The sequence below is a fragment of the Pieris napi genome, chromosome 22, assembly GCF_905475465.1.
Source record: "Pieris napi chromosome 22, ilPieNapi1.2, whole genome shotgun sequence".
In the NCBI taxonomy this organism is placed as follows: Eukaryota; Metazoa; Arthropoda; class Insecta; order Lepidoptera; family Pieridae; genus Pieris; species Pieris napi.
The window spans coordinates 7744842-7769557 of record NC_062255.1 but is presented as its reverse complement, the minus strand read 5'-3'; the positions used below and the strand labels follow the sequence as shown (position 1 = coordinate 7769557).

At 32.6% G+C, this 24716-nt stretch overlaps 3 protein-coding genes across 6 annotated transcripts; 2 read left to right on the top strand and 1 right to left on the bottom strand.

Annotated features, from left to right (window-relative positions):
* Positions 1 to 5235, top strand: LOC125060900 (eukaryotic translation initiation factor 5A). 2 transcript variants are annotated; one of them, XM_047666015.1, is made up of 4 exons: positions 1 to 131; positions 1777 to 2017; positions 2360 to 2561; positions 3599 to 5235. In XM_047666015.1, the coding sequence occupies exons 2-4, from the start codon at positions 1809 to 1811 to the stop codon at positions 3668 to 3670; spliced, it is 483 nt and encodes a 160-aa protein (XP_047521971.1). In that variant the 5' UTR covers positions 1 to 131; positions 1777 to 1808; the 3' UTR covers positions 3671 to 5235. The 2 variants fall into 2 exon arrangements, with proteins under 2 accessions (XP_047521971.1, XP_047521970.1); XM_047666014.1 differs by having other exon boundaries at positions 69 to 197.
* Positions 5236 to 7731: 2496 nt separating this feature from the next.
* On the bottom strand, positions 7732 to 20556 carry LOC125061044. Its single transcript, XM_047666184.1, has 8 exons — positions 20176 to 20556; positions 19752 to 20106; positions 19142 to 19622; positions 18520 to 18782; positions 16667 to 16856; positions 15866 to 16221; positions 14916 to 14931; positions 7732 to 10302 (listed from the first exon to the last, which is right to left on the bottom strand). Exons 1-8 carry the CDS (start codon positions 20230 to 20232, stop codon positions 9945 to 9947), a joined length of 2076 nt encoding a protein of 691 aa, XP_047522140.1. The 5' UTR covers positions 20233 to 20556; the 3' UTR covers positions 7732 to 9944.
* A 1292-nt stretch (positions 20557 to 21848) lies between these two features.
* LOC125060788 (transcription factor A, mitochondrial) lies at positions 21849 to 24693 on the top strand. 3 transcript variants are annotated; one of them, XR_007118921.1, is made up of 6 exons: positions 21849 to 22036; positions 22171 to 22378; positions 22680 to 22838; positions 23323 to 23516; positions 23906 to 24207; positions 24615 to 24693. XR_007118921.1 is itself a non-coding variant. In XM_047665855.1 (5 exons), the coding sequence occupies exons 1-5, from the start codon at positions 21954 to 21956 to the stop codon at positions 24012 to 24014; spliced, it is 753 nt and encodes a 250-aa protein (XP_047521811.1). In that variant the 5' UTR covers positions 21849 to 21953; the 3' UTR covers positions 24015 to 24317. The 3 variants fall into 3 exon arrangements, 1 of the variants encoding a protein (XP_047521811.1); XR_007118922.1 differs by having other exon boundaries at positions 24472 to 24693; XM_047665855.1 differs by lacking the exon at positions 24615 to 24693 and having other exon boundaries at positions 23906 to 24317.
* Positions 24694 to 24716: the final 23 nt, after the last annotated feature.

Sequence of the window (24716 nt, the reverse complement as noted above, 5' to 3'; positions counted from 1 at the left end):
TTGGACTTATATTTCCCGCCGTGAAATGGCGGCTTTTTATCAAATTTGAGAACCCCATAACAGGAAGTGACTGATGAAGGTGCTACGCAGGCGCAAATTGACCTTTCGGTTGAAGAACCCATCGGTCACATGTGAGTGTCGATAAATATCTTAGTTTTATCGTGTTCCTTCATTTTATTATTATAAATAATATTTTCGTAAGTATTCTTTGTGGTGAATAGTAATTGGTGCTAAGAAGGCAATAAAACGGTGTGGATAATGTGTGATGTTATATTTAAAAAATATCAGTGCGGCACCGGCACGTTTGTCAAATTTGATATTATTTTATAATTACCATACGGCATAAACCTTTAGTTTGAATTAATAATCGCTTCTCATAACTTGTAAGTTGCGTGCTTTTAATACTTGTGTTACGGATAGAAGAAATAGTGGTAAATATTGAAGTGTTATATTTTGCTCAAAGCAATGTTCAAGATGTCTCATTGTAGCCACATGTTCGGATACCACGAAGCACACGGGCTTAACATATCAACATCATGACATGGACTCAGGCTTGATTTTATTTCAATATAATATAGCTTATGCATATATCATTCTTTGTTGCATACCTATTGATTATTTTCCTGTCTAGCTTACATCCCAGGTTTAGGTTTTCTCGACAATGCGCTAGGTGGGGTTAGGTCATATAATTTTTTACATACGAAGGGTTTTTAATGTAAATTAAGACATTCCAATTTTCTTTTATTGTGATTCCTTAAATCTTTAGCTATGTTGTAATGATGTCTTTCATATTAAATTATCTATTAACGATGTTATCTTGAAGTTTGTTAAAATACATCTTTAATATTACAAATATGTTGTAGATATCCTCCCACATGTTGCCAGCCCATATTTTTACATTGTGAATAAACGGTATTTAACATCCTTTGTCCCTAGACTTATATTGACAGTCATTGTGTTATTTCATATCTTTTGGGTACTAACAGTATCATTTAAAACATCAAATGCTATCACTCATACAGATTTAGTTTAAGAAGGTTATGTGGTTAACCAAGAACATGGTGTTTTTGCTTTAATTTTGGTTTCAATAAGATATGACATCACCCACAAAAATACCATGATAAATAAAAAAATTGATTAGAATTCACCCTATAAATGTTTGATTTCTTTAAATTAAGTTCACTGAAGAGGTAATTTGAGGGCTTTTTCAAATTGAAACAATCAATATTACTTTTAATATTAATAATAATGTATACATACAGTAATATTTTATGCTGTTATATATTTTGTTTATACACTTACATATGTTGTCATATGTATTCCACATATTTGAGCCCATAGAGTCGCAAGTGCAATATTGTATTGCTTTTGTGCTGCGGGTACTCAAACACTAAATACTAATTCCTAATATGCGTCTCACTATACCACTGTATTCTGAGATCACCGAACAGGAATACAGTTTTAAATTAATATTTCACTAAGGCTATTTGACGATGTGGCAGTTACATAAACAAAGAATGTGATTAGTTTACAAATTCTAGGTCACCTTTATTTAATCTGTGAAAGAGGAGAAAGTAAATAATACAAGTTCCAAGCAACAACTTACAAGTTCTTTCTTTTAATTTATTAATTGCTTGCATTGTGGTAGTAAATGTAAGTCATTGTATTTGTTAAAAGTAATAGTATAAATTTGACAAACATTAATACTTTCTAAAATATGTATAATTAAGCAAATAAATAAACAAAGGTTCTAAATTTGGTTCATTTTATTTCCAGATCACACCACCCCATAACAAAAATTTCATAAAATGGGTGACATTGAGGACACACACTTTGAGACCGGAGACTCTGGTGCCTCCGCCACCTTCCCTATGCAATGTTCGGCTCTCCGCAAAAACGGCTTTGTAATGCTCAAGGGTCGCCCATGCAAGATTGTTGAAATGTCCACCTCAAAGACTGGCAAACATGGTCACGCAAAAGTCCATCTTGTGGGCATTGATATATTTAATGGAAAGAAGTGAGTATTGCAGATATATTCTTCTATAACACTCTTTAATTTTTATTGGTTTGTTTGTAGATTTTCCTACAGAATACCATCATTTTGAGTCTAGAAATTCGAGACCATAGAGTCGCGAGTGCAATATAGTATTGCTTTCGTGCTGCGGTTACTCGAACATAAAACACTAGTTCCTAATATGCGTCTCACTATACCTCTGTATACTGAGATCACCGAACAGGATTACAGCTAAAAACAGAAGTACTCAAAATTAGACTTAATCATTAGCATTCTATATGCAATTTCATTGATAAAACATTTAAAGAAATAACAACAAGAAGTTTATAAGACGTTTTCCTTCAGATATGAAGATATTTGTCCCTCCACCCACAACATGGATGTCCCACACGTTAAGCGTGAAGACTATCAGCTCACTGACATCTCTGACGATGGCTACCTCACTCTGATGGCTGACAATGGAGACCTCCGTGAAGACCTCAAGATCCCAGACGGAGACCTCGGTACTCAACTTCGTTCTGACTTTGACAGTGGCAAGGAATTGCTGGTTAGTACTCTTTTTTTCCTTTCTATTTACATTATCTTTTTTTACCGTGCATCAGGTTTTCCTGTAGCAAACATAGCAAAGTTTTTAATTGATACTATACAACTAATATATATAAAGGTTAGATGAAACTTGATAATAAATTGAAATTTCACACATTTAAAAATGGAATATATCCTATTTTATCTTCGCCAGTGCCTGATGAAGCCTAAAAGGTTTTATTAAGCTTTATCATTGTGGCAAGATTGAATTTAAATCTTTCTTATATTTCCTTTGTTGTCTGAGAGCCGAGCTTTATTGATTTTCTTCAACATTTGATATTGAAAGACTTCATAATACACATAGATAAATATGAACTCGATATAGTTCTTACATTTCGAGAATAGAGTCTCTAACACATTGATTATAGTGTGTTGGTGCTAAATACTCTCGTAGATAATAATTCAGCCTTATACCTGAGCTAATGTTGGTCATAAGCTATATGGAATGTAGGTTCTGAAGACAAAATAAAAAATTTCCAAGAATAACAATTACTTATCAAAATGCTTTATGATAAGAATGATGAATGAGGTGTTTTATAGGATAAAATAAAAATAAATTAAGCCAGAATACATTTTATAGAAAAATAAATTATTCATATAATTGCAGACAAAATTAGTGCTAAAATATAGATAATTTAATTGTTAAAAACTTTAATTTTTTTTACAAACTAAGTGAAGTACTTAGCTTAGTAAATAAAATTTAATCGAATTGAGTTTCTTTTAATGCGTTAATAAGGAAATTCACGCCTTAGGAAGTTTATAATAAAAACATCTTTATTAAAGGGCTGAATGATAGAGTATTCTCAAAAGTCTGATCTGAATATGCGTCATAGAGTTTTGCGCTAGTTAGTACATACAGTTATGGATAAGTTATTGGAAAGCACTTTCAATGTCTATGCATTTCCTCAGGTTCAGATCCGACAAAAACTTTTGTTAACTGTCCCTAGTAAATAATATAGTTCCCAAATAAGTATCTAAATATATATTTTGTCTTTCCAGTGCACCGTGCTCAAGTCCTGTGGTGAAGAATGTGTCATTGCAGTGAAGGCAAACACAGCTCTTGACAAATAAACCAACACAGCATTTATAGGGATTATAACATATAATTTTTTTACAATCAACAACTCTTACATAAATGTAAAACATAATATTATGTAATTTAACAGATTCAGCGGTACGACGAACGCAGACTGACGCGACACGACATGCATTTCTCATATAAAGTTTTCAATCTTGAACTAATTGCCGCAAAATGGATAAATAACATTCATGTGTTTTTAACTTTTTCCATATTAAATTCAATGGTAAATCGAAATAGACCGCCGTAGTACTGTGTACTCTGTATAATAAAACTAATATTTTGCGGCAATTTAGTTAAAAAAAATCGCAGGGTCAGCGCCCGTCAGATCGCGCCTAACTTCACGTTTGTTTTGTTTTGTTTGTTGTCTATTCGCTTGACGTAAACGTGAGTTTGCCGCACGGCGATATCCATCGGATAATATTATTTATAGCCGTTTAATCTTACGAAAAGATGGACGCAAACATGAAGTTAACCATAATGCTAAATTATAATTCATAAAAGAGAAAACTCTAAAAAAATCGAAATAAAAGAAAATTCTTGAATGTGGTGTGTGATTGATTGGTCCTTAACTAAGTGAGAGCGCGTCCCTTTGGCTAACACTTGCCACCTCTAATTTTTATACTCGCTGTCAGAATTGCGGTGACGAGACTGACCGTCTCATTCAGTCAAGACTGAATTGCATTTTTAGATTGAAATAGTTTTCTACGCCGCCGGTATCTCCCGACTCGACCATTCCTTGGCAAGTGTTGCCGACGGGCTTAGGGTACTCCTAGTGTAACATCTTTTGTCAAAGACGAAATTAATGTAAGAATGTAAGGTAAGGCCCTATGAGAGATATTTTTTTATGCATTCAATTTCATCGCATTAGTAATTCGTTCAGTCGCTTCACAGAAATCCGCAAATTGTACATTGTGTCAAAATTGCATAATCGTTATTGTTGGTGAATTTTTTATATTAGCAGCTTGTAATCAGATTTTTTTATAAATTCGCATCTTCTAAAGTATTTGTAGACATCGGGTGATGTATAATAAAATACTTTAGTCAGAAAACTTACTTTTTTTGGGAAATATTCTCGCTATCCTGTTGTGAGTTTGCATCTGAAAAAGTATTTATTTTTTTAACAAAGTTTCTATTATTCCACCTGGTTGCATTGAAAGGTATGGTATACTGATTATGACTGTTTAGCAACCATGTGGAAGTTGGCCAAATACTATTGTGGTCTAATGTTCCTGTCTTTTATGGTTATTGAAGGAACCGCTAGACTTATATAAATCTATATTTCTGTATATGGCCTTATTGCGTTTCCAAATTTAACAGTGGGCAAGGTTCGGACATCAGTCGGTGACTTCTAGTACTAGGCCTTGTAGTACTAAAAGTTTTTTGTATATACGTAAGATAGTAAACAGTTAACTCGGCAATTTTCTACGTGTTGTTTTTGTCGATGTCAAACAATACCGAATTACAATAGAATGCTCTTGTGAACGCAGTAATAATTCATAAGTATTTAACAATCTGTCGAATTAAATCTGTACAAAATAAACACCGTGACTTGTGATTCAATACCTTTTTATTTCTCAATATTTATGTTACAGATTTTTCTAAATTAGGTATCCTTTTAAATTATCAGTTAAAAAATATATGTAGGTTGTCCCTAAATGTATCTATGCTGTAGAAAGCAATACTATAGCTAAGTGGTTTTCGGTAGACACAGTAAAGTTGGTGGAAAAAGCTTTTCATTACGGCATAATCGCCTTATCAGCGAAACAGATAAAGCAGTGAGTCTGACCCTGGCAGTGACAATCGGCATAGTAACTCGTAATCTAATGAATCCATTTTAAGATAACCTTACGTAGGAAACTAGGTATTTTTATGTTAATTAAAAAATAATGTCAAATACTTATTTTATTTTGTCACAGTTTTTAGTATAAAAAAAATATAGTAATAGTATATAATTTCTTTTTAAATTAGTTTTTGCTGAAAATAGTAGGTGAAAGACAAATACCACGGCATCGTAGTACTAAATTACTTAAGAAAAATTGATTAACTATTCCAATCTTTCTCAATACCGTTTTAAATTCATTTTTTTTAATATTATGGCAATAGTTTTAAGGTTTAACTTAATGCCAGTTTCAAACTTTCAGTTGGGAAACTACACGCGAGCAAAAATAAAGACATCTAAAGGGATAAGCTGGTTAAATACAAAATATGTACATAAACATATTACATCTTAATATTATAATACAATAGAGGATAAAGCAAAAGGCAGGAGATTTTAGTCTGAAACGGAACATGAAGTAGGTAATTGTAAGGAATTCAGAAAGGAGGTGGGGTCATTGGGAACAAGAAAAGAAAATATGGTCGAGGTCACCAATATCATCTCCACTCTCAAATATTAATGGCATCATTAGAGATTAATGTAAACACTATTTCAGAAAAATTTATTGAGTTTCTGACAAGTAATGCTACGCCACCATGGCCATCAAATCACGTAAGCAGGTATATCCAGGTATCCTAAATAGGTACCCTGGCTTCAACCACGTCTCAGATAACGCGACAACAACAGGAAAATGTTTATTTATCACATATATTTAATCATGTTTCTTTGAAACAACACTTGCAATCTATTATTTTTAATAACATTAATTGATTTTACTTTTTCATTAATAGAGGCCACGTGGTACGGTTTCAGTAAGTTTGAGTTTATTAAAGACTAAAGTAGTTAATAATGCTAGTATCATTTCTAAGACATCAGATCTTCCTCTTTATTTTTGTGACCAACCAGAGCACTGCCATTTTTAGGCTCTGAAACTTGGAAGTCTTTTAATACATTATTATGAGCAACACGATCATAACCATGTCGAGGTTTAGGAGGAGAGCGAGGTTTTAAGAATACTGTCTTTTTATATGAGGGATTTGTTGAATTATTTCGAGATACAGACTTCGCTGCGGAAGAATATGCGGGTTTTGGAACTTCCTGAGTTGTTGAACTTAATGCATCTGCGTATGAAGGTTTAACAGAAGGAAAATAATTACTCGCTTCGACATAAGACATGCAGCTGTGAGCCATTTTAACTTTGATTTCTGTCTGTCTCACAAATCTTACTTATCTATCGTTGAATGGGACTCTTCGACTTCACACAGTACAGAGGATCTTCATCTGACCTGTCACATGATACACCTGCATGTTGACCTCCACAGTTATAACATATTGGAGTCTTAGAACGACATTGAACTTTGGTATGACCATAACGGCAGCATTTATAGCATTGTATCGTAGGATAAATATATGTTAACGTAAAATTGTAAATACCGTTAGATTGTAATCTATCTCGCGAGATTATAAACTGTCGAAAGATTGTGAAGTCAAGGTACTGCTTACAATTTAACGTATTATTATTCGGTAGATTATAATCTATCGAAGTGAAACGGTACGCGCTGATTGGTCGGCTTTATAGTAGACCGTTATATGTCCATAGAGTTAGGAATGAAACAAGGGTATCGGTAAAATAAAATGAATGCACTTCAAAAATTAGTATTTATTACTTAGTAGGTAATCAATAATTCTGACATCACATGATGAAAAAAAATATATATCAAAATAAAAAAATCAGAAACGTAACAATATTTTCTCTTCAAACACAAATTAAAATTGAAAAATTAATGAAATTTTCTTTTAGAAAAAAAACGATCACAAAATTAAAAAAAAAACAAATCGAAAACATATGAAATGTTTTAGAAAACATAACAAAATTGTCTATTAGGTATATAAAAAATAAGAAAGTAAATTGCACCAATAAAAATGTTCAATTATTGTTGCACGTCAACGAGTTGTGGCACCTGGAGTTACAAAGAACATTAGCTTTATTTTTATTTTTTTACAATTACATTTTTTACTATTTTCATTATGCCCGCTGTAATAGTTTTGTAACTCTTTGGTAAATTCTTCCTTATTAACAATACCTAATATTTCTGAGTTTTGTTGATCGACAGGCTCAATATCCGACATTGTAAATACGAGATCACAAAGGTTCACGCGAATAAAAAATATTAAAACATGGAAAATGTATGTAATTTAGACTATGTTTGGAGACCAACACTAACTTAATTATCATTCAAACTGCACTTCTTTGGTCAATCACAGATTAATTTTACTTCCACAACAATTTCATATAACTTTTCACGTTCACTTTCAACATCCTAAAGCTGTGAGTTACTTTCAAGACGACATCAATTTACATTAACCAAAACACCGTTTGTTTACATTCGACAACAAACGAATTAACAAACAAATATGGTCGCCACCATGGCATATACCGTTCAACCAATAAGCGCGCGAGGTGCGTACCGTTTCACAATTTGACGATTTCACTTCGATAGATTATAATCTACCGAATAATAATACGTTAAATTGTAAGCAGTACGTTGAGTTCACAATTTTTCGACAGTTTACAATCTCGCGAGATAGATTATAATCTAACGGTTTTTACAATTTTACGTTGACATATATATCTCTACTGGAAGAGCATTAAAATCCATCAAAGTCCTTTTTGATAAAACTTGCCCATCAAATGTTATTACGTTACGTTAGTTAGACCCATTCTTGTTACGCTGAAAGTGGTAATGAAGGCTTTTAACTGTTTCGTTTCCAAAAGATTGCAGTTAAGAAAATTATTGTCGTCTTTATAATCGGAAAAGCCAACTACGCACCTGTGTCTTTCTATACGCTTTACACTTCCGGGAATAATATTATTAAATTTGTTCTGCTTTAAAAAATTGCCAAATGTTATAGGATGGAGAATGGTCCCGTCGTCAGGTGAACTTTGTATATGTTGAACATGTATTAAATAAGGGGAAACATCAGTAGGAACATATTCAGTACGGCCAATCGCACGGGAATCCGTATTGATTACTGTAGCTTCGGTGTTGTTTGAATTTCCCGCGTTAGCCTTGAGTGATATTTGGATTTTCCATGTAAGATGTTGATGGTTGAGAGCATGTGTTATGTGAATTATTATTATTTTGCGAGTGTGGAGATGACGTGGATTGAGATATAGGTTTAGAAGTAACCTTTTTCATTAAAATTGACTCACCGCTAGAACCACTACCTTTATTTTTCTTAATTTTCGTACACTGCCGACAAAGGCGCAAATAACGTGTTCGTTTCTGACTTCCTTCACATGTCTGAGATGATAACGAACAATCCGTATTCATTTTGTAGAGTTCATCTTGTGAACCAACAGATACTTTTGATCCCATGGGGAGATTCAGGTCAACATGGCCATCCATACAATATTTACAGAAATTACAAAAACTTACCGACTACACGATGACACTATACACAAATATGATATAAAGATTACATATAATACAAAAATTAAAACTACCAGCTTATCCTCTGCGTTTTAACCAGTAAAATTAAATTTTCACCACCGTGAAAAAAAACGTCTACCATGAACGAAGTTTCCCGCGCTTTTTTTTCTTTAAATTCATTTAAAACATGTTGGCCTTTGAATTATTTTTTTAGGACATGTCCAATAGAAAATGTACAAAGTAAAGAATGTTTTCACCAAAAATGCTACCTGTCAAATGGCAATAGAATTTTCAGAGACTGGAGTATGGAACACAAAAGTCAAAAACTGATTTAAAGATTTATCTTTACCCTTTTGTAAGATACAAGATACATATAAGATATATTTATTTATTTTCATATCAAACAAAATCAAAGTTTTGTATTAAAAGAATACAAATTTAAACAAAACAATATGTTTCATAAATACAATAAGGGTACTTATCAATACAAGAAGGAACTCTAAAGGGGGCGTCCATAAATTACGTGAGGTGTTTTTTTTTTAAAATTTTCGGTACCTCCCTCCCCCCCTGGTGAGATGTCGTGAGATTTTATTCAACCCCATCCCCCATTCTCACGTGAGATTTTTTAAAATGTGGGTTTCTTACGTAAACGCTTAAAAAGCTATCTCTTTGAGCTCGGAGTACTCAAAATAACACAGAACTCTCAAAAAAGTGAAATGTTGAGCGTTTAGGTATGGAGTTAGCGGGAAATTGCATAGATGGCCTTTCGGGTCAACCGTTTTCATATATATTTTGATCAATCGGAAAAAAAAATTGCGTGATATTTGCCGAGACCCCCCTCTCTCCAACGTAAGATTAAATGAGATTTGACTCGACCCCCTCCACCCCTTAAATACCTCACGTAATTTATAGACGCCCCCTAAACATGCTTCTTATTAAAAATAATTATAGAAGTTAAACATCATCATCACTATCCGAAGACACTTCAACCACAAGAAATGGATTGTCAATTTCAATGGTAACTGTAAAATTATCTCCCAAATCTTCCAGTTGTTTAGATAATGGTTCCGTTTTAACTACACATTCCTTGACATTAACTTGTTCACCATTGTGTGTATCATCTACGTTATCAGTCTTTTCAATTTTCACTTCTTCTCTTAGTTTTCTGAAAAATTCTTCATTCCTTAGCATGTCTTCTTCACATAGGACAACAGAATCTGCGTCGCTATCACTTGTCGCATCATCGTTATTTACTATGTTCTCTGTATGTTTTTTTCTTTTTTTTAGGGCTTCAGTCTCCATTTGAGAGTACCTGGAAACATAAATTATTTAATTTTTGTATTCAAAATATTCTTGTAATTCAAATATATTTTTATGCATTCAATTTCATCGCATTAGGAATTCGTTCAGTCGCTTCACAGAAATCCGCAAATTGTACATTGTGTCAAAATTGCATAATCGTTATTGTTGGTGAATTTTTTATATTAGCAGCTTGTAATCAGATTTTTTTTATAAATTCGCATCTTCTAAAGTATTTGTAGACATCGGGTGATGTATAATAAAATACTTTAGTCAGAAAACTTACTTTTTTTGGGAAATATTCTCGCTATCCTGTTGTGAGTTTGCATCTGAAAAAGTATTTATTTTTTTAACAAAGTTTCTATTATTCCACCTGGTTGCATTGAAAGGTATGGTATACTGATTATGACTGTTTAGCAACCATGTGGAAGTTGGCCAAATACTATTGTGGTCTAATGTTCCTGTCTTTTATGGTTATTGAAGGAACCGCTAGACTTATATAAATCTATATTTCTGTATATGGCCTTATTGCGTTTCCAAATTTAACAGTGGGCAAGGTTCGGACATCGGTCGGTGACTTCTAGTACTAGGCCTTGTAGTACTAAAAGTTTTTTGTATATACGTAAGATAGTAAACAGTTAACTCGGCAATTTTCTACGTGTTGTTTTTGTCGATGTCAAACAATACCGAATTACAATAGAATGCTCTTGTGAACGCAGTAATAATTCATAAGTATTTAACAATCTGTCGAATTAAATCTGTACAAAATAAACACCGTGACTTGTGATTCAATACCTTTTTATTTCTCAATATTTATGTTACAGATTTTTCTAAATTAGGTATCCTTTTAAATTATCAGTTAAAAAATATATAAAGGTTGTCCCTAAATGAATCTTTGGTGCAGAAAGCAATACTATAGCTGAGTGGTTTTCGGTAGACACAGTAAACTTGGTGGAAAAAGCTTTTCATTACGGCATAATCGCCTTATCAGCGAAACAGATAAAGCAGTGAGTCTGACCCTGGCAGTGACAATCGGCATAGTAACTCGTAATCTAATGAATCCATTTTAAGATAACCTTACGTAGGAAACTAGGTATTTTTATGTTAATTAAAAAATAATGTCAAATACTTATTTTATCACAGTTTTAAGTATAAAAAAAATATAGTAATAGTATATAATTTTTTTTTTTATTAGTTTTTGCTGATTTAAAAGCAAATAAATAGTCGGTGAAAGACAAATACCACGGCATCGTAGTACTAAATTGCTTAAGAAAAATGGATTAACTATTCCAATCTTTCTCAATACCATTTTAAATTCATTTTTTTTAATATTATGGCAATAGTTTTAACTTAATGTCAGTTTCAAGTAAAAGGTTGGGAAACTACACGCGAGAAAAAATAAAGACATAAAGGGATAAGCTGGTTAAAAACAAAATATGTACATAAACATATTACATCTTAATATTATTATAGATTATGAAAGAAGATAATACAATAAATGATAAAGCAAAAGGCGATTTTAGTCGGAATCGGAACATGAAGTAGGTAATTGTAAGGAATTCAGAAAGGAGGTGGGGTCATATTGGGAACAAGAAAAGAAAATATGGTCGACGTCACCAATATCTTCTCCACACTTGCAAATATTACTATCAACAATACGAAGAAATATTATCAATTTTCATTTCGTCAATATTAATGGCATCATTAGAGATTAATGAAAACACTATTTCAGAAAAATTTATGTTATGAGTTTCTGACACGTAATGCTACGCCACCATGGCCATCAAATCACGTAAGCAGGTATATCCAGGTATCCTAAATAGGTACCCTGGCTTCAACCACGTCTCAGATAACGCGACAACAACAGGAAAATGTTTATTTATCACATATATTTAATCATGTTTCTTTGAAACAACACTTGCAATCTATTATTTTTAATAACATTAATTGATTTTACTTTTTCATTAATAGAGGCCACGTGGTACGGTTTCAGTAAGTTTGAGTTTATTAAAGACTAAAGTAGTTAATAATGCTAGTATCATTTCTAAGACATCAGATCTTCCTCTTTATTTTTGTGACCAACCAGAGCACTGCCATTTTTAGGCTCTGAAACTTGGAAGTCTTTTAATACATTATTATGAGCAACACGATCATAACCATGTCGAGGTTTAGGAGGAGAGCGAGGTTTTAAGAATACTGTCTTTTTATATGAGGGATTTGTTGAATTATTTCGAGATACAGACTTCGCTGCGGAAGAATATGCGGGTTTTGGAACTTCCTGAGTTGTTGAACTTAATGCATCTGCGTATGAAGGTTTAACAGAAGGAAAATAATTACTCGCTTCGACATAAGACATGCAGCTGTGAGCCATTTTAACTTTGATTTCTGTCTGTCTCACAAATCTTACTTATCTATCGTTGAATGGGACTCTTCGACTTCACACAGTACAGAGGATCTTCATCTGACCTGTCACATGATACACCTGCATGTTGACCTCCACAGTTATAACATATTGGAGTCTTAGAACGACATTGAACTTTGGTATGACCATAACGGCAGCATTTATAGCATTGTATCGTAGGATAAATATATGTTAACGTAAAATTGTAAATACCGTTAGATTGTAATCTATCTCGCGAGATTATAAACTGTCGAAAGATTGTGAAGTCAAGGTACTGCTTACAATTTAACGTATTATTATTCGGTAGATTATAATCTATCGAAGTGAAACGGTACGCGCTGATTGGTCGGCTTTATAGTAGACCGTTATATGTCCATAGAGTTAGGAATGAAACAAGGGTATCGGTAAAATAAAATGAATGCACTTCAAAAATTAGTATTTATTACTTAGTAGGTAATCAATAATTCTGACATCACATGATGAAAAAAAATATATATCAAAATAAAAAAATCAGAAACGTAACAATATTTTCTCTTCAAACACAAATTAAAATTGAAAAATTAATGAAATTTTCTTTTAGAAAAAAAACGATCACAAAATCAAAATTAAAAAAAAAACAAATCGAAAACATATGAAATGTTTTAGAAAACATAACAAAATTGTCTATTAGGTATATAAAAAATAAGAAAGTAAATTGCACCAATAAAAATGTTCAATTATTGTTGCACGTCAACGAGTTGTGGCACCTGGAGTTACAAAGAACATTAGCTTTATTTTTATTTTTTTACAATTACATTTTTTACTATTTTCATTATGCCCGCTGTAATAGTTTTGTAACTCTTTGGTAAATTCTTCCTTATTAACAATACCTAATATTTCTGAGTTTTGTTGATCGACAGGCTCAATATCCGACATTGTAAATACGAGATCACAAAGGTTCACGCGAATAAAAAATATTAAAACATGGAAAATGTATGTAATTTAGACTATGTTTGGAGACCAACACTAACTTAATTATCATTCAAACTGCACTTCTTTGGTCAATCACAGATTAATTTTACTTCCACAACAATTTCATATAACTTTTCACGTTCACTTTCAACATCCTAAAGCTGTGAGTTACTTTCAAGACGACATCAATTTACATTAACCAAAACACCGTTTGTTTACATTCGACAACAAACGAATTAACAAACAAATATGGTCGCCACCATGGCATATACCGTTCAACCAATAAGCGCGCGAGGTGCGTACCGTTTCACAATTTGACGATTTCACTTCGATAGATTATAATCTACCGAATAATAATACGTTAAATTGTAAGCAGTACGTTGAGTTCACAATTTTTCGACAGTTTACAATCTCGCGAGATAGATTATAATCTAACGGTTTTTACAATTTTACGTTGACATATATATCTCTACTGGAAGAGCATTAAAATCCATCAAAGTCCTTTTTGATAAAACTTGCCCATCAAATGTTATTACGTTACGTTAGTTAGACCCATTCTTGTTACGCTGAAAGTGGTAATGAAGGCTTTTAACTGTTTCGTTTCCAAAAGATTGCAGTTAAGAAAATTATTGTCGTCTTTATAATCGGAAAAGCCAACTACGCACCTGTGTCTTTCTATACGCTTTACACTTCCGGGAATAATATTATTAAATTTGTTCTGCTTTAAAAAATTGCCAAATGTTATAGGATGGAGAATGGTCCCGTCGTCAGGTGAACTTTGTATATGTTGAACATGTATTAAATAAGGGGAAACATCAGTAGGAACATATTCAGTACGGCCAATCGCACGGGAATCCGTATTGATTACTGTAGCTTCGGTGTTGTTTGAATTTCCCGCGTTAGCCTTGAGTGATATTTGGATTTTCCATGTAAGATGTTGATGGTTGAGAGCATGTGTTATGTGAATTATTATTATTTTGCGAGTGTGGAGATGACGTGGATTGAGATATAGGTTTAGAAGTAACCTTTTTCATTAAAATTGACTCACCGCTAGAACCACTACCTTTATTTTTCTTAATTTTCGTACACTGCCGACAAAGGCGCAAATAACGTGTTCGTTTCTGACTTCCTTCACATGTCTGAGATGATAACGAACAATCCGTATTCATTTTGTAGAGTTCATCTTGTGAACCAACAGATACTTTTGATCCCATGGGGAGATTCAGGTCAACATGGCCATCCATACAATATTTACAGAAATTACAAAAACTTACCGACTACACGATGACACTATACACAAATATGATATAAAGATTACATATAATACAAAAATTAAAACTACCAGCTTATCCTCTGCGTTTTAACCAGTAAAATTAAATTTTCACCACCGTGAAAAAAAACGTCTACCATGAACGAAGTTTCCCGCGCTTTTTTTTCTTTAAATTCATTTAAAACATGTTGGCCTTTGAATTATTTTTTTAGGACATGTCCAATAGAAAATGTACAAAGTAAAGAATGTTTTCACCAAAAATGCTACCTGTCAAATGGCAATAGAATTTTCAGAGACTGGAGTATGGAACACAAAAGTCAAAAACTGATTTAAAGATTTATCTTTACCCTTTTGTAAGATACAAGATACATATAAGATATATTTATTTATTTTCATATCAAACAAAATCAAAGTTTTGTATTAAAAGAATACAAATTTAAACAAAACAATATGTTTCATAAATACAATAAGGGTACTTATCAATACAAGAAGGAACTCTAAAGGGGGCGTCCATAAATTACGTGAGGTGTTTTTTTTTTAAAATTTTCGGTACCTCCCTCCCCCCCTGGTGAGATGTCGTGAGATTTTATTCAACCCCATCCCCCATTCTCACGTGAGATTTTTTAAAATGTGGGTTTCTTACGTAAACGCTTAAAAAGCTATCTCTTTGAGCTCGGAGTACTCAAAATAACACAGAACTCTCAAAAAAGTGAAATGTTGAGCGTTTAGGTATGGAGTTAGCGGGAAATTGCATAGATGGCCTTTCGGGTCAACCGTTTTCATATATATTTTGATCAATCGGAAAAAAAAATTGCGTGATATTTGCCGAGACCCCCCTCTCTCCAACGTAAGATTAAATGAGATTTGACTCGACCCCCTCCACCCCTTAAATACCTCACGTAATTTATAGACGCCCCCTAAACATGCTTCTTATTAAAAATAATTATAGAAGTTAAACATCATCATCACTATCCGAAGACACTTCAACCACAAGAAATGGATTGTCAATTTCAATGGTAACTGTAAAATTATCTCCCAAATCTTCCAGTTGTTTAGATAATGGTTCCGTTTTAACTACACATTCCTTGACATTAACTTGTTCACCATTGTGTGTATCATCTACGTTATCAGTCTTTTCAATTTTCACTTCTTCTCTTAGTTTTCTGAAAAATTCTTCATTCCTTAGCATGTCTTCTTCACATAGGACAACAGAATCTGCGTCGCTATCACTTGTCGCATCATCGTTATTTACTATGTTCTCTGTATGTTTTTTTCTTTTTTTTAGGGCTTCAGTCTCCATTTGAGAGTACCTGGAAACATAAATTATTTAATTTTTGTATTCAAAATATTCTTGTAATTCAAATATTCGCGTAAATAATATCGCTTCTTAAGGACCTATCCGGTCGCCAAGCTCGAAAAAAGTACATTGTTTCTTTCCATTTCTCGTCATCGTTTCTTGAAGTAGGGCGAATGGAAAAAATATATGGTGGAGTTGAGTAGTTTATGTGTCCATTTTGAAAGATCGATACACGATTTAAATAACTTCGCTCGATAGAAAAAAAATCCAAACACAGCCAATTTTTGACACTTTGTATTCATTTTATGACGAAAATGTCAAATCATAAAATGACTGCTTCACGACTGTGTGTGTGAGTTCGAAAAGTGAGTTACAGAATCGCAAGGCAGTTCGCGAATGCGTTACCGGACGTTAGAAATTGGGCTATTCTGAAAGGCCGTAAGGGTTTCAATACTTACTTCTCGATAATGTCCATTTCCCTCTTTATGGCCCACTGCTTGTTTGCATCCAGCTTGGCCATTAATTCTGAATCATGCAGCGCTGGATCATCTTCATGTTCCTTCTTCACATTCGCGAGCATGTCCCTCCATTCACGTCTCTGACGCAACTTTTGCAGGGCCCGACCGCATTGCGTGAATAGTCCTCTGGCTGCAATTATAAATGTCATCGGCACATGACAGGCGATTGGATTTCACAAAAACCTAAGGCTGATATTCAGAAACGAGACTTAGCGGGAAATATGTTAAAATCCAATACATTTTTGACTTTTATGTCAGACTTAGCGCAGAATCTTACTTTATTTAATTTACATGTAGTAAGACAGCGCGGTACGGAAATTATACATTGAAGTCGGGATGTTAATCTATTGAAAGTTACCGAGTAGGTACCTAAGCGGGCGACTGCCTATGAGGTGCTGTGAAATCTGATAATGAAGACGCCCTACGTTTCACTAATAGGCCATAGACTAGTAAGACTCTCTGTAGGTGTTTCTTTTTCATTGTTCCACTTTAGGGTTGCCTGGAAGAAATCGCTTGTTAGCGATAAGGCCGCCCGTTGCCTTATAACTTTTGTAACCTGTTTTTTTATTTTTGTTATGTGTATGTTTTTGATTAAGGTAATAAAGTATAAATAAAATTAAAAAAAATTGGTTGTTTGTAAAGTAGGTTTACGATCGAGATGTTTACGTGATAACGTCTTATTGGTGATATAAGTTTTTGAGAAGTAAGGAATTAATGAAGATAACAATTTTTTCAAATTTTAAATTATATCTATCGTTTTATTCACACTTTTGATGATAAATTTCGGGTGTAAAATGACAAGTTTACTTATTCGACTATGATATACATTTTTCTTCATACATTCACGGAATGACTGGCAGCGCTCGAGATGAGACGGGAGATCGGTCCGTCTCTCTCTCGTTATACCTGCGATCGCGCTCGTGAGGTTTTGGTGTGACACAAGTTTCTGAACATGTCACCCGACTAAAACGATTTTAAAGACGTTATCACGTCAATAAGATACTTGGGCTTTTGCTAAGGCAGAATTTAAATTTCAAGTTTATTCAATTTGATAATAACTTGGGTAATGCCTAGTTGTACATTTCTAAAGCCTGGATTAATTAAGTCATACAGAAAATAAAAACTATACACTGTAAAAATGTAATTTTTAGTTTATTAATAAATATTTTATAATTTTAGCAAATATTTTCTCTTTATCACAGCAAAACAAAAATTTCACAGAAAGACACGAAATAGTAGTTAAAAGAGTAGAGAAGAACAGAGGCGGCCTTCCGCCTTACACATTGCGAGGCTCTGGGCGGCAGGTCTTTACGAGGTATTACTTCGTGAAAAGTATATGATGCGAAAATAGGTCTGGTTGTTTGGTTTAGGTATTTGTTATGTTACTACATAATGAATTTTTAAATTATGTTTTCAGTGAATGAATTAGTTAACTAACTTTATTTTAATTTATCGTAATGTTATTATTACCTTAATAAGTAACTAAGGATCAAATTCTAGTTTTAAATTAAAAAAAAAATTATATAGATATAGCCCTGTTCGCCACCCCCTAAGGCCGCCGCTGGAGAAGAATAATAGACAATGGGCTATTTCACAGTATCAAAATGTAAGAGTAAAAAATATAGACGCTTCAAGAAATACAATTAACCAGTAAAAAGCTTGACGTTAGTTTACGCACTTACTGGTGCGATGGAATCATTAGAAAAGCGGTGGATGGAAGGTTCTTGAAATTATAAATGTTTGTTTTACATTTTTAAAGTCAACTAATAATCTGAACAGTTTTTCATACATACCTTCTTTCATAACTTTTGCAGCATCCCATCCTAATTTATGAATGTCATTTGCTAAAACAACACATATTTTAACATCATTAAAGTCAGGGAATAAGGGATATCCATTACTTTGTAAGTTATTGTTAAGGAATCTTTCTAGAATCTTCACTGGTGCTTCCACATGCCCTTCCAAGACCCTTAGTCGGACTTCATGCTTTTTCACTAAAGGCGACTGAGTCAAAAGGCATAGCTGCTTGTACAGGTCCACAACCTTTTCCTTATATCTGTAATTTCCATTATAGAATTTATGAAGCTTTGATAATAAATCAAAGACAACATTTTAAGTTGTCTTGTGTGTGTAATGTGTACTAAACCAATACAATTTTGTTTTGGAGGGAATTCAAACATTGTTGATAATAATAAACATGAGATATACTCATTAAAAAAATTTAGTTGAGGGCACATACTGAACACTTTCTATGATTGCCACAAAACGGTGACATAATAGCAGAAAAAGATATATCTAGTCTATATTAATTGCAGTATCATGTAGTATATCACTGTTGTGGTTAAGCCTTGGTAGGATGTAAATAGAGTGATTTATTAGGAACTTAGGGTGGATATTGTAAAATAATGTACCTACAACTCGGATAAAACATATGGTGAACAATGGTTATCTTGAGTAACCTCTGTCTCCTCCAACTCTTTGATTAATTTTTCTAACCTCGTAATTTCAAATTCCATAGATTTAATTTTTACTTGCTTATCGTCGGTAGGTAACTCAACTCTTTGAGCGATTAATAAATTCTCCTGACTGTTATTTAACTGTTCCCAGGATGCTGTAGGTTTATCACATGTGAAGTTATGTGACAAATTTAATACACCATTTTGAATTTCTTTTGTGTCATTTACATTGTCTACTGTGTCCAGAGCTGTTAGATCTGACGAAGTTGCTTGATGCTCAAGCTGTAATGCTAAACTATTGGATTGATTTTCTTTTTCCTCATTTACTGCCTCATCCAGAAGTATAACATCATTTTTATCTCCACATTCTCCAATACTATCCTCATCAATAACATGTATCTTTCCATTTTCCATGTTATGGCCATTATTTACTCTGTTTCCTGTAAACAGAACATAAATAAATCAACATATACATACTCAAATAGCAAATATATAAAAGACATGATGGACACATGTTTTTTAAATCTATCATCATCACTGGACTAAATTGATTTTAAAAGAATACTTACTTTTTATGTTTGAATCTAGGGTAATGAAACTTAGTCGTTTTTTCTTTTTGTTCCTCCTTAAATTTTCACATACTGATTTTATGTAAGAAAATTTAAATCTAGGCTTCTTCTCTATCATTACACTAGTTCTTTGGAGTATTTCTTGAAATTCTATGCTATTTAAATAATCTGGCTTTGCTTCTTGGTATAAAGGCAAAAGTGATCTGTTTATAACTCTAAGCATACCTTTGGAGTTTTCGGCTTTAAGACATATTTGTATTAATTTTTTTAAATATGCGTCTTCTATAAATTCGAAGTTACTGTTTTCATCTTTATTTAGACTTAAAGGTGAACGCCAATCGACAATTTCGACATCCTAAAATTGTGTCATGAATGTATAAAATAGTTAATATTGTAAATGGGTTGTAAATAAACAAATACATACGCCAGCCTCGTCTGATGATAGATTAATAATGTCACAGGCATTTTCTAAACTACACATTTCACATAATTTATCAATAATAATAAGGTAACCGACGTTCGTAGTTCCGTTATCCTAGAGTTAAAATACAACATAAGTGAGCACGAGTGAACCTGTGAAAGCAAGGCACAACTCAAGAGCACTAAAGGAATAAAAGGTAATTAAAATCTCATATGTTATATACGACTATACGTCTCCGACAGAAAGGACATAGGATTATAGGAGACTAAACACTAAACAGTAAGTAATCATAATATCTAATATGCTAGTAGTACAAAAACAAACTTGTTTTTGTTCAGAAATTTCAACTTGAAAGTTGAAACTAAAGTTAGAAAATAGAAATTAAAATGACATTTGACAAAGAAGTTAAAGGGGCTTAGTCAAGATGCCTTAACAGGTAGCTCAAACTAGATGCTTTAACAGTAGTGACTGTGTGTAGAAAGTCGAAAACTAAATTTGAAAAAACTGTCAGTTCGCGTCGACAGTTGGTAGGCCCAAAAGGCGTGAGTCGTGACTCGTGATACAATAAGCGACGACATGACAGTGCTACGAAAATTTTGTATTGTGTTTGCCAATTAATGTATCAGCAGTGTAGAAAAAACAGCGTTTATCCGCCATGTTTTTCCGTGATCTCAAAAGCTGCCATTTGCTATAATTTGGGACTGATATCGCCATCTTTAATGGCTACGGTTTTAATTTATACATAATATATTTTAGCCGTTTTGACGAAAAGTTTTTGAAGTGAAACTTCTTAAGGCGCATGAGGGTAAATTTCACAACAGTTGAAGCCTAATGTAGCCGAAATATAAAAATAAAATTGTATATTTAATTTTAACTTTATTTATTAAGTATAAATCCAGAACACCCGGAACAAATATCCGTAGAACGTACAAACATATTTTGTTCCGAGGCGGGAATCAAACCCGCAACCGCCACCGCCACCGAAAGAGTTCCTAGAGATTTCTGCTGTAAAGAACATTAGTTCTTAAACTTACTTTTAAATGCTGGTATTTTTTCCCATTCTTCGCGATAATGCTTCACATATTTGCCGTGTTTTCCCAGAAATTATGGCTTTGGAATTACCTGTTACACGCACTAATTATGTTGAAGTTGAAGAACAAAGTGATAAAGCGAACGAAACGAAAGGCAGGCACAAAACATTTTCCCGAATTTAGTCAGTATAATATAGATAATTGCGGTAGTCACTAACAGCGATATAGATAGGTAAAGTGCACAGTACTACCTCCTAAATTTGGTTTCATTATTTCTAAGACAAATTCTGAGTATTCCCCACCCGGAAACTTACTACTTTAATATCTCATACAAATACTAAGAGTGACTATGATTTTTAATAAAAGTATGTAGTTCATTTGCGATTCATGACATATTGTCCTTGAAGTAGCCTAGTAATAGGCGACCAGTCGCCATTCAGATATTTTCATCGCCAATCCTAGTCCTGAGTAGCCTAAATGGCGATAAATCGCCTACTTTGACCACACTGCGAAGAAAGCGTTTTCTACAATTACGAAAAAGCGGTAGTGCATGTAGAATAGTTTTCGGTAGTAATACGGCTAGAACCCCTGATGACTGTTCACTGTTGACAATTGACATTTAGACTTTAGTGCGTCATAGTCTGTGCAAACGTGTTTGCTATTTTGCTATTGAATTTTTCTATTTACATTTATAAAGCCAAATAAAAGTTTGCTGAATTTTTTAAATTTTATGGTTTTCTTTGTCAATTTATGCGAATTATGAATTCTCTAACTAATGCTTTTCGAATAAGTTCCTGTGTCTTTGGAGGATACAAAAATATTCTCCCTGGAAGGTAATTGAGGTTACTTTTATATAAACACAATTCACCAACTTATCATTCTAACACGTCTTTTATTATTTCAATAATCTAAAATTTTCGTAATTTTTACCATGCCATATAATGAAGTGATACTTGTTTCCTTGTAGATCGACATGGTTGCGTCCTATACAAATATGCTCCTATAAGAAAACAGCGGAAGAACGTCTGGGCATAGAAAAACCTAAACGACCTTTAACACCGTTCTTTAAATTTATGGCTCAAATGAGACCAGCCCTTTTAGCAAAGAATCCTAGCATTTCATCCAAAGAAGCAATAAGTTGGACTTCAAAACACTGGCAACAGTTAGATATTGAGGTATGACTTTTCTGCTTTACATATAAAGTTAAATTGTTGTCAAAGACTCCTTTGTCTCATTTGAACTATAATATTACTCCAATTGTCATAAAAATAACTTTTTTATATGAAGGAAATTATCTTTTGTTTCAATTTTATAAATTTTTAATAATACACATGATTTCTTTGTGATTTTCATTTAAATTGTGATATTAGTTTTTGCACTTTAATTTTTTTAAATATTTGCTCTATACTTTTAATATGTAGACTAAAATCAATTATTGATGAATGAATTTTTTTTTATAATGGTTTACTTTTATAGACCAAAACACAAATGACTAAAGAATATGAGAAAGATCTTGAAGATTACAAAAAAATTAAAGAATTATATCAATCATCGCTCACTGAACAGCAAAAGGAAGATATTAAGAAACTAAAGGATGAAATGGCAGCTGCCAAGGAAAAGCGAAAATTAAAAGCTGTTAGTTTCTTATTTAATTTTTTGTTAAACTGTTATATTATTTTTTATAAATAGGCTTTGTGGTCTTATCCAAATGGATAGAACCACAAAGCTTATGTTTTATACTCTGTTTACACTTAGTCCATTGCCATGGCAGGAATCAGGGCCATGAGGAATATTAAGTTTTTTTTTTAAACATTTTGTTCTGTATTTAGTATTATATTAATTAGTTTATTTAATAATACAGAACACTGATGTTGCCATCCATTGTCCAGAGTCAAATTAAAAATATGAATGATGCGGCAATGTAAACATTAATTTACATTGATAATGTTTCCACCTCAATATTTATATAGTAATACATATTATTTGGGAAAATTTTCAGCTGTGCAAGTGGCAAAATGTAAACATGGTTGAATGATCAGCTTTGTATGTTTTATATTCTGAAACCTAAGACTATCTAATATTAAATTAGGCCTTATATTCACAACACAATTTTTTTCAGGAATATAAAGAATTAGGGCGTCCTAAAAAATCAATGTCTTCGTATATACTGTATATGATGTCTAGAAAAGATACCTCACAGGCTAACGACTTTAAGAGTTATCAAGAAAAAGTTAAAGCTGACTGGCTTCAGCTTCCAGAAAGTGAAAGAAAAAAGTATGAAAAGCAAGCGCAAGAACAAATGAATAAATACAAGTATGTATATATTAGTTATTAACATGTTTGTTTTTAAACTTAAACTTACTGTTTCTACCTAAGCTTAACTTTACCTAGCCAGAGTTAGAGAAACTGCTTTTATTTTTGTTACTATTATTAGAATATACAGTATGAACTGTTGTCAATTTGCATAAATCTATCCAAACTTATTATGTCTTTATATTGTCATATTATATATTTTTGTTACTATCTAATTCTAGGGCAACATGAAATATTTTGTGCTTTTATGGAAGGTTAGGTTACATGAAAAAATCAAATTAGATTTTGCTACTTTCATAGAATATTTAGAAATATATAGAAATTAAGTTTAACATTTTATTTAGACTTCATTGTTAATTGTCACTCACATTTTTTTCTTAACTTTACAGGAAAGATTTAGAAGGGTGGGAAATGAAAATGATTTCCATTGGTCGTTCTGATCTAGTGCGTCAGAAACCAACTCCTAAAAAGAGGTCAAAAAGTATTAAGAATGAATAGGGACTCGGGTGCTCTGACAATTTAACTGATCAGTTAAAAGACAGTAATAAGTACAATGATCTAGAAACTACTCCTAGTATAAGTGATAAAAATAGCTCTATGGAAAAACCAAATAGTATTACCAACAGTCAAACAGAACAGTGTCAGAGCACGGGTGCCAGAAATGATTCCAAGCAGACTGAATCGAATTCAAGTGAGAATACAAATAAACAGTTTATTAGTAAGATTAAGCGCTTCTTTAAATTTTAGTTTTAGATTGACATGTTGCTTGTTTGTTTAAAGTGATAAAAGGTTCATTATGTAGTTGTTGTTTTATTTTCTTATTATTTTAACAGTAGAAATATACAGAAGACTTGGTTTCTCATTTTCACAATATGTCATTACTTGGTATCATAACCATTTTTCATAGCTATAGAAAAATGAATACTATCTTAATAAATGAACTCAACTGTTTCAGATATATACCAAAATAATACTGATATGGAAGCCCTCTTTAATTCCTATTATTTGTAGTGATAATGTGGAAATTTCATAGTTTTTAAGATATAACATTAGGTTTGTGTAGACTAGGATCTATTTACATATTCTATTGTGTTTCAGATCTTTGAAGAATTATAAAAAAAACTCAAGACTAAACTGTGAAAACCAATTTTTATTCTGAAATTTATTATATACAATTAAAAACATATATGATTTTTACAC

Excerpts from the sequence above, each read along its gene's own strand:
- LOC125060900 (XM_047666015.1), top strand. The coding sequence starts at position 1,809 with ATGGGTGACATTGAGGACACACACTTTGAGACCGGAGACTCTGGTGCC. Across the intron at positions 2,018-2,359 it reads GATATATTTAATGGAAAGAA|ATATGAAGATATTTGTCCCT; the intron begins GTGAGTATTGCA and ends GTTTTCCTTCAG. Across the intron at positions 2,562-3,598 it reads ACAGTGGCAAGGAATTGCTG|TGCACCGTGCTCAAGTCCTG; the intron begins GTTAGTACTCTT and ends TTGTCTTTCCAG.
- LOC125061044 (XM_047666184.1), bottom strand. The coding sequence starts at position 20,232 with ATGTGTAGTTTAGAAAATGCCTGTGACATTATTAATCTATCATCAGAC. Across the intron at positions 18,783-19,141 it reads CCATATGTTTTATCCGAGTT|ATATAAGGAAAAGGTTGTGG; the intron begins GTAGGTACATTA and ends TGGAAATTACAG. Across the intron at positions 16,222-16,666 it reads GAAATGGACATTATCGAGAA|GTACTCTCAAATGGAGACTG; the intron begins GTAAGTATTGAA and ends TTATGTTTCCAG.
- LOC125060788 (XM_047665855.1), top strand. The coding sequence starts at position 21,954 with ATGCGAATTATGAATTCTCTAACTAATGCTTTTCGAATAAGTTCCTGT. Across the intron at positions 22,037-22,170 it reads AAAAATATTCTCCCTGGAAG|ATCGACATGGTTGCGTCCTA; the intron begins GTAATTGAGGTT and ends GTTTCCTTGTAG. Across the intron at positions 22,839-23,322 it reads AAAAGCGAAAATTAAAAGCT|GAATATAAAGAATTAGGGCG; the intron begins GTTAGTTTCTTA and ends AATTTTTTTCAG.